Here is a 9,526-nt window from a genome sequence, read left to right on the forward strand (position 1 = left end):
GGGAGAGGCTGTGTGTGTGAGGGCACAAGTCCTGAGGTTGATGGGATCCCCACCTGAGAGGCAGGCACATCTCCACCACAATAGGGGAAACTAGGTGTCTTTGTCTCCCGTAGTTGCTATAACAAATCAGTACATACTTGGTGGTTTTTCTGCCCCTAAGGGAGGTAGGATGGCTACCGGAGATGGGAGGCTGGCTCCCTGGTCCTAACCAGATGTTTTCATCAGCTTTTGTGTTGCTGTGACAAAATACCCGATAAGAACAACTTAACAGAGTAAGTGTTTATTTTGACTCACGGTTTCAGAGGTCTTGGGTCACAGATGACTGACTTCGTTGCTCTGGGTCGACGATGAAGCAGAACATCATGGGGGAAGGACCTTACAGAGGACAGTTGTTCAGCTCACAGCGCAGTTGGTTTGGGAAGCAGAGAGAAGAAAAGGGAAGTGGCTGCAAGGAAGATGCACTCTTCCAGGTGCAACCTAGTGACTGCCTCCTCTAGCCATGCCCCATCTACCTTTAGTTACCACCCAGTCAGTCTCATTCAAACCGGGATGGGCTCATCAGGTTACAGTGCCCATGATCTAATCACTCCACCTCTGAATATTCCTGCATTAACACAGGAGCTTTTGGAAGATACCTCATGTCCAAGCCATAACCCAGGGATTGTAAAGTCTCTCCTGGACTTGGAGTTCAGCAGGAGCCAGGCCTTTAGCCTGTGTCTCTGAGACATGGATGGAGGCTCCTGTCACAGGTGGGACAGGGCTAGAGATGTGGCATTGCTGACTGTGATTCACCTTTTCCTGACTCAGGGCTGTTTCCCATCCTTGGGGTCTCTTCCCAGCCCCTGCTAAAGGCCCTAGGATTATCTAGGGGACCATATCTAGCTGGGACCATAGCAAGGGTCTAGAAGAGGTTTGTTCAGGCCCATCCCAAACACTGGCGAAGAGAAAGACAGTGCTAACACCCTTAAGCTGCTGAGTCAGCTGAATGACTGGACCTTGGGCCCCACACGCCATGACACCTCCCCAAAGGTGGTTCTGGGAGGAGTGGGAAAGCAGATGTGTAGCCTTGCCTTCCCCAGGAGTAAACCCCATTTGTTTATTCATTCATTCAGAGATATCCTCTCTGTGCCTGCCCAAAGCTGAGTGCAGGGGACCCATCGCTTCAGCAGACATTGAGCGTTTACTGTGTACCGGGCATTCAACTGTGCTGGGGATACAAAAGATCTTTCACTCAAGAAGTGGATATTCCAGCAGGGGAATTAGACAGTATCCACTAAACGGTTGAAAGTCAACAGTAGGGTGTCTCAACAGTTGAAAACACATTAAGCAAAGAGGAAAATCAGGCAGAGGAGCTCAGGAGAGTCAGATCAGGACTGGAAAATTTATAAAAAGGTCAGAGAATGGGAGGCTAAGGCAGGAGGATCACAAGTTCAGCCAGCCTGGACAATGGAGTGAGACCCTGTTTCAAAATAAAATAAATTAATTAAAAGGGCTGGGGATGTGGTTCAGTGGGTAGAATGCTTGCCCCAGTTTCAATCACCAGTACCAAAAAAAAAAAAAAAAAAAAAAAAAAAAAGGGAGAGGGGAATTCTCACGGAGATTCAAAGGAGGTGAAGGAGGGGGCCATATGAGAATCTGGGAAAAGAGATTCCAGGCAGGTGGAATAGCACATTCAAAGGCCTGAGTCAGGAGAGTGCACAAGTGTGTCTGAAGCAACAAGAAGGCCAGTAGGGGTGGAGAAAGATCAGGGAAGGAGTGGAAGGGCAGGTCTCAGAACTTTGGCTATTATATGGACTGTGACATATACTACTTTGATTCCAGAGACAGCTATGGAGGGAATCTGAGCAAAGGAGGGACCCAATACAACAGATCTGAACAGGTCGCTCCAGGGGACATGGGGGCTTGAGAGCAGGGGCAGGGCAGCCAGATGGAGAGATGCTAGGGATGCAGATAGGCAGGTGGGTGTGAGGTGGTGAGTAGCGGGCAGATTCTGAAGGTGAGCCAGTAGGACTTGAGAAGGGCTCCCAGGGTCCTATGAGGACTTGAGCCTGACTAGTCTGAGTTCTGATCTGGGTCAGAGGCGGCATGGGAAGGACTGAGAGGGGAGGATCAGCTAGGATCCCAGCTGGGCTGGCAATGCAGCCAGCCTCAGGACCCCCGGGAGGACTGCTGCGGTCTCTGTTCTGATGGGGCATCAAGGGAGTTGGAAATGCAGGATGTCCCAAGGCTGTGGTAAGGGCTTCCTCTGGGCATGAGAGGCCCCTCAGAGCTCTCTAGGTGGGGGCAGGTGGGGTCCTGAGTATCAGCGGGGTCAGGGTCTTAAGGCCTGAGGATGAGAGGACCTGGCATGGAGCTACCTTAAATTCTGATCTCTCACTGACCTTAGGCTGGGCTTTGAGCTTCATTCCTCCCAGGATCAACCACAGGACAGATGTGAGGCCAGTGTGGGATATAGGCAATCTGAGAGGGGAGTGGAAAGAGGAAGGGGTGAGATTCTGTCTGCCACCTGACTATGCAAATGGATTCTGACTCATTACACACCATCTGCCCTCCCCAAGCTGGGGGTAAGGAGGGGAGCCACTAGGCTGTAGTGAAATTCTCACTTCCTCTCCTTTCCGTACCCTAAGTGTGAGAAGCACCCTCATCTGCAGTTACTTCCCAGTCAGCCGGCCAGACCCTCTGGAGAAGCTCTCACTCTCCAACATGGTAGGACAACAGTTCTTAGGTCTGGGGGAGGTAGATGGGCTGAGAAAGGGTGAGGAGGGAGGTATGCTTGTCAGTTGCAGGCAATAGTAAAAGGGACTGTTACCTCATGGCCCTGGGGACACGCACTGCACCCTGAAAACATCAAAGCAAAAGGTCTTCTCTATGGGGTGGGTGAAGAAGCTGAAATCTGGAACCTCAGTCCGTGGTGGGATTGGGGCTGTGTGACACCCAAGGAAGGGCTCGAGCTGACGCCTTGCTTCCGACAGCTCCCTCTGATTTGTTCTGGCCCATAACCCCTAATGGTTGAGGGCTCCCAGGCCAGTGTGGGAGGCAGGCAGAGGGTGGGGGAGCTGGGCTGCTCACCTTGCCAGGGGCCTGTGTGGAAGACAGACTGAGCCAGACAGGGTGTTGAGGGAGAGCTTGGGAGAAGGCTGATGGAGAGGGGATTTCAGGGTGGCTGGAGGGAAGAAAGTGGCTGCCACTGTGTTCAGGAGGAAAGAGCAATGGTTCCCAAAGGGAGGAGGGACAAATGGGTCTTTTGACCATCTCTTCTGGCCCTCATGTCTGGCTGGGCTCAGTCATGTAGGAAAGTTCCAAATCTTAGGAATCTAGATTTCAATCTCAGTCCCGGTTCTAAGTCCACATTCTGAGTCAAAGGCTGAGTTTGAAATCAAATTAAGGTTCCCTATGAGCCTTAGAGGGTGAGAAGGGGGTTCAACAGCCAGGTAGGAGCCTCACTGGGAAGGCTTGGAGAGAGGGGAGTTGGAAGTTCTGATCCAAGACCTTATGAAGTGGAATGGGTGGAGGTGGAGCTAGGGCTGGACACTTATGTAGCCCCTGGTCCCCCACAGGGTCCCTGCCCCAGGGCCCTGCACCCCCTGTCTCTCTTGGTGCAGGCTGCAATGCTGGCTGTGGCCTTGGCCCTGGGTGCTCTGCCTGCCTTCCTGCCCTGCGAGTTCCAGCAGGGTAGTCTGGTGAACTGCAACTGGCTGTTCCTGAAGTCCGTGCCCCACTTCTCTGCAGCAGCACCCCGTGGTAATGTCACCAGCCTTTCCTTGATCTCCAACCGCATTCACCACCTCCATAACTTTGACTTTGTCCACCTGCCTAACCTGCGGCGTCTCAACCTCAAGTGGAATTGCCCCCCGATCAGCTTCAGCCCCATGCACTTTCCCTGCCACATGACCATCGAGCCCCAAACCTTCCTGCGTGCAACCAAACTGGAAGACCTGAACCTGAGCTACAACAGCATCACCACTGTGCCCGCCCTGCCCAAATCCCTAGTAAACCTGACTCTGAGCCACACCAACATTCTGACACTAGACCATACTAGCTTTGCTGGCCTGCATGCCCTGCGCTTTCTATACATGGATGGCAACTGCTACTACAGTAACCCATGCAGCGGAGCAGTGGAGGTGGCTCCAGATGCATTTCTTAGCCTGCACAAACTCACCCACCTGTCGCTTAAGTATAACAATCTCACAGCAGTCCCCCGCAACCTGCCTCCCAGTCTGGAGTACCTGCTGCTATCCTACAACCACATTGTCAAACTGACAAGTGGGGACCTGGCCAATCTGACTGCCCTTCGAGTGCTTGATGTAGGCGGGAACTGCCGCCGCTGTGACCATGCCCGCAACCCCTGTGTGGAGTGCCCTAACATCTCTCTCCAACTGGATCCTGACACTTTCAGCAAACTAAGTCATCTTGAAGGCCTGGTGTTGAAGGACAGTTCTCTCTACACACTTGATAGCACATTGTTCCAAGGTCTCAAAAACCTCACTGTGTTAGACCTGAGTGAAAACTTTCTCTACGAATGCATCACCAATACCTCGGCCTTCCGGAACCTGACACAGTTGAGCAAGCTCAACCTGTCCTTCAATTACTGCAAGAGAGTGTCCTTTGCCCACCTGCATCTGGAAGACTCCTTTGAGAACCTGATCTCACTGCAGGAGCTGAACATGAACGGCATCTTCTTCCGATCACTCAATGAGAACACACTTAAGCCGCTGACCCATCTGCCCCTTCTCCACACCCTGCATCTACAAATGAACTTCATCAACCAGGCCCAGCTCAGCATCTTCGGGGCCTTCCCTGGCCTGCACTTTGTCGATCTTTCAGACAACCGTATTAGTGGAGCTTCAGAGCTGACAATCACCACTGGGGAGGCAAATGATTGGAAGCCAGTCCAACTGTGGTCTAGGGATCTCACTCCAGCCCTACTGGACAGCTCCAGCTCTGAAGATTTCATGCCTAGTTGCAGGTCCCTCAAATTCATTTTGGACCTGTCTAGGAACAACCTGGTGACAATCCAGCCACAGATGTTTTCCAACCTCTCACACCTCCAGTGCCTCAGCCTGAGCCACAATAATATTGCCCAGGCAGTCAATGGCTCAGAGTTCCGGCTGCTGACTAGTCTTCAGGTGCTGGACCTTTCCCATAACAAACTGGACCTGTACCATGGGCGCTCGTTCACAGAACTGCCGAACCTGAAGGCTCTGGATCTCAGCTATAACAGCCAGGCCTTCGGCATGCAGGGTGTAGGCCACAACCTCAGCTTTGTGGCCCAGCTGCACACCCTGCAATTCCTCAGCCTGGCATACAATAACATCCACAGTCGTGTGTCATGGAAGCTCAGCAGCACCTCATTACAGGCCCTGGACTTCAGTGGCAATGCTGTGAGCCATATGTGGGGTGAGGGAGACCTCTATCTCCACTTCTTCCAAGGTCTGAGAGGCTTGCTTCGGCTGGACCTGTCCCAGAATCTCCTGCATACCCTCTTGCCCCGCTACCTGGACAACCTCCCCAAGAGTCTGCAGCTGCTGCGTCTCAGTCACAATTATCTGGCCTTCTTCAACTGGAGCTGCCTGGCCCTCCTGCCCAATCTGAAAGCCCTGGACCTGGCAGGAAACCAGCTGAAGGCCCTGAGCAATGGCAGCCTGCCCAATGGAACACAGCTCCAGAGGCTAGACCTCAGCAGCAACAGGATAAGCTCTGTGGACCCAGGCTTCTTTGCCCTGGCAGTGGAGCTGAAAGAGGTCAACCTCAGCCACAATGCCCTCAAGACGATTGAGTCTTCCTGGTTTGGGCCACTGACCTATTCCCTGAAAACATTAGATGTGAGGGCCAACCCTTTGCACTGTGCCTGTGGGGCGGCCTTCGTGGACTTCCTGCTGGAGGTACAGAACGCCGTGCCAGGTCTGCCCAACCTTGTGAAGTGTGGCAGTCCGGGACAGCTGCAGGGAAAGAGCATCTTCGCGCAGGACCTCCGCCTCTGTTTGGATGAGAGGCTCTCCTGGTCTTGCTTCGGCTTCTCGCTGCTGGCTGTGGCTCTGGGTCTGACTGTGCCTGTGCTACAGCACCTCTGTGGCTGGGACCTCTGGTACTGCTTCCACCTGGGCCTGGCCTGGCTTCCCCTGCGGCGCGGCACCCGTGCCCTGCCCTACGATGCCTTCGTGGTCTTCGACAAGGCGCAGAACGCGGTGGCTGACTGGGTGTACAATGAGCTGCGGGTGAGGCTAGAGGAGCGTCCCGGACGCCGCGCGCTCCGTCTTTGCCTGGAGGAGCGGGATTGGCTGCCCGGCAAATCACTCTTCGAGAACCTGTGGGCCTCGGTCTATGGCAGCCGAAAGACTCTCTTTGTGCTGGACCACACGGATCGGGTCAGTGGCCTCTTGCGCACCAGCTTCCTGCTAGCCCAGCAGCGCCTGCTGGAGGACCGCAAGGATGTCGTGGTGTTGGTGATCCTGCGCCCGGACGCCCGCCGCTCCCGCTACGTGCGGCTGCGCCAGCGCCTCTGCCGCCAGAGCGTTCTCTTTTGGCCCCACCAGCCCAGTGGTCAGGGCAGCTTCTGGGCTCAGTTGAGCACGGCCCTGACCAGGGACAACCGCCATTTCTATAACCGGAATTTCTGCCAGGGACCCACTGCGGAATAGCGTGGAGCTTCAGTGGGGTGGGGCATCACCTCTAGACCTCACTGCCCGGGAAGCCCAAGCTGCCTCTCTGGGCACCTCCACTGCTTTGCTCCCCACCGCACGCGAGACCCAGGGCAGGCAATCAATATGCTACCAAGCAGAGTGATGTAGCCCGTACCTGTAATCCCAGCTCCGCGGAGGGTAGAGGCAGGAGGATTGCAAGTTGAGGCCAACCTGAGCAGCATAGGGAGACCTTGTCTCAAAAAAAAAAAAAAAAAAAAAAGGCAAATAAATATAATTTTAAAAAGAAACGGGGGGGGGGGTGGGGCGGGGGAGGTGTGTGTGTGTGTAGTTCACCTCCGGTAGAGCACCCCCGGGTTCAATCACCAGTACTGCAAAAATCAACCAATTAATAATAAATAGTATAAATAAATGAATGCAACAAATAAATTAAAAAATAAAATGCATGCATGCATATTACTAAACAGCTAACCCTGAGCTTCCCAGAGGTGTGGGTGGGAGAAAAGAAAGGAAAATTCTGTAGGACTCTATAAAGTGAATAGGGAAAAGAGGCAGTTTGGAGAAAAGAGAAAAACAGGGGCCCATAGGACTAAGGTTGGCTGCTAAGGGCAATTTTGTTCATGGGCATCTTTTTAGGGGAGTCTGAAGATATTCGGCGAATGTGGTCTTGGACCTTCACGGAGAACAAGGGAAGGATTTCTGCCCTTTTCAACCCTTCCCTCAATGCCCTGCCTGATCCATTCCAGGCAGAGCCAGGCTTCTGCTAGACTTGGGTCAGCACCTGTCTTGGGTATTAATCTCGGGTATTTGCCTCTCTCCCCTACTAGACTGAAAATGGTTTGAGGGCAAAGAACCTGCAAGTCTGGTATATTTCTGTCCCTCAGCAAAGTCCTGCTGAGAGGCCAGCTCAGGAGATGTTCATTCCAAAGTTTTTAGTAAATAATGGATTTATGGCCAGTTCAGCAGGTGATTGCGCCATCTGGTGGCCATGCCTATGCTGGTTTCAAAGACATAACAGCAAAATTTTTGTGACTTGGGTACAGGTGCTCAGGCCTTGGTGTTCCCTGCTATTTACTCAAATCAAACACAGAGGAGGATATTTTATTTATGGGTTGGGAGCCTTGTGTGGGCTCTGAAGTGTCCTACTTCCTGAGCCTTCCTGGGGCAGGGAGAAAATAAAAGCAGTCATTTCCCCCAGCCAGGGTGGAGTCTTGGGGAAGTCCCCTACTGAGTAGTTCCTAGATTCTTCTGGGCAGAAGCAGGAGCAGGAGAGGAAGCAAGGCCTTGTTTAGGATACCATATTTTACTTATAGGAAGCACAACTTGGACAGCAAATCTCTCTGGCAGTTCCAGGTAGACCTTAATCTCCCCTTACCCCTGCTTGTGCTCTCACACAGACTTGGTGTTCTGGAGGCTAAGACCATTTTAGAGATGAAGCATGGGTGTTGTGGTAGGATCTTGGCTTGACTCAAATAAGTTCTGGGGTCTGAGGTACTTGGCTCTGTGCTATCTATGGGATCAGAAAGGGCAGAGTTCCACTGTTTCAGATCCCGCAGGAGGCAGTTTGAGCTGGGCCACTGTGGGCTGTGTAGAAGGTGGCACCCACTGCACTGTCGAGAAGGGTACTCAGGGATGGCTCCAGGTCCTCTCTTCTGGCCATCCTTACCCACTGACACTGACATTCATTCTGCCAGACCAGGAAAGAGAAAATTCAGTTCATATTTCAAGGGGCTAAATCCCAGCTCTGGCATTTGGGTAATCTTGGGCAGGCAAACTTCCCTTTGGAGTCTCAGCTTGTTCATTTATCAAGGGGGTTGTCCAGGGCTATATTGAAAGCTATTGTAAGAATGAATGGTAATGTGTGTAAGGTCAGGCACAGTGACCAAAAGGAGGCAGACTAAAAGCTGCTGAACATGGCAGCTTTTATTGAGATTCGCTCCCGGGCAAGACCCTCCAGTGGAACAGAGCGGGTCCAGGAGAATCCACTCAGGCTCAGACAGATTGGAATTTTATTGGTCTTAGGGCAGGAAGGGAGGGCTTGGGACAGGAAAGGGAGGTTTTTAGAGTCCCTTGTCCTCCTGGGGTTGGTCAGGAGACCCTGATGATTGACAGGTGGTTATCAATGCTTGTCTGTCAGTGCCTGATGTGTTGTAATTTTGCGCGCACAGGTTGCCTTAGCCACCTCAAACTAACCTAACAATGAATATAAAGGTTTGAAAAACCTAGCAGGGCCTCAGTTGTCATTATTAAGTATTGAGACTTTTACTCAGGACCATGAGATGATATGGCTTTAAAGTTTCTCTCTCTACCCTAAGAATGATCCTCCTGGGCCAGGGATTGCTCCCAGAGCACCATGTTCAGAGGCAGATGTGACTGAATCAGAAGCACATGATGCTGGGGACCAAAGCTCTCCTTGATAGAGTCTGCAGACCTTGGGTGGTTTCCTTGTTGGGGAGTAAGGAGCACCAGAAAATGTCATGATGGGGGAAGGCTACTAAGATTTTAATACACAACTCACCCTGCCCTCCCTTGGCACTTTATTTGGTGTTCAGACTTCTAAATACTCTTGGCAAACTTTCCACTGTGTTGTAGTTTTATACTAGACTTGCTTATAAAAGCCAAACATCTCATCTTTAAATCGTTCTACTTCCTGTAGATGCTTCCGTCTTTTTCTCATAACCCCAAGAAGGAGGGAGAGGAAAGTGTACCTCCAAGCCTTCTTCTTCTTTTTTTAAAAATATTTTTAGTTGTATATGGACACAGTATCTTTATTTTTTATGTGGTGCTGAGGATTGAATCAATGCCTCACATGTGTGAGGCAAGTGCTTTGTCACTGAGCTATACAGCCCCACTCCGAGCCTTTTTGACTCTCCTTGTTCTTATGAGGA

At 51.9% G+C, this 9,526-nt stretch overlaps 1 protein-coding gene across 1 annotated transcript; it reads left to right on the top strand.

Moving 5' to 3' along the window:
• The first annotated feature begins 347 nt into the window (after positions 1-347).
• Positions 348-6,638, top strand: Tlr9 (toll like receptor 9). Its single transcript, XM_076867080.1, has 2 exons — positions 348-470; positions 3,558-6,638. The coding sequence occupies exons 1-2, from the start codon at positions 348-350 to the stop codon at positions 6,636-6,638; spliced, it is 3,204 nt and encodes a 1,067-aa protein (XP_076723195.1).
• Positions 6,639-9,526: the final 2,888 nt, after the last annotated feature.

This window comes from Callospermophilus lateralis, chromosome 10 (assembly GCF_048772815.1).
Source record: "Callospermophilus lateralis isolate mCalLat2 chromosome 10, mCalLat2.hap1, whole genome shotgun sequence".
In the NCBI taxonomy this organism is placed as follows: domain Eukaryota; kingdom Metazoa; phylum Chordata; class Mammalia; order Rodentia; family Sciuridae; genus Callospermophilus; species Callospermophilus lateralis.

Coding starts and splice junctions, on each gene's coding strand:
- Tlr9 (XM_076867080.1), top strand. CDS start 348: ATGAAGCAGAACATCATGGGGGAAGGACCTTACAGAGGACAGTTGTTC. Junction 471..3,557: donor AGGAAGATGCACTCTTCCAG/GTGCAACCTAGT, acceptor GGTCCCCCACAG/GGTCCCTGCCCCAGGGCCCT.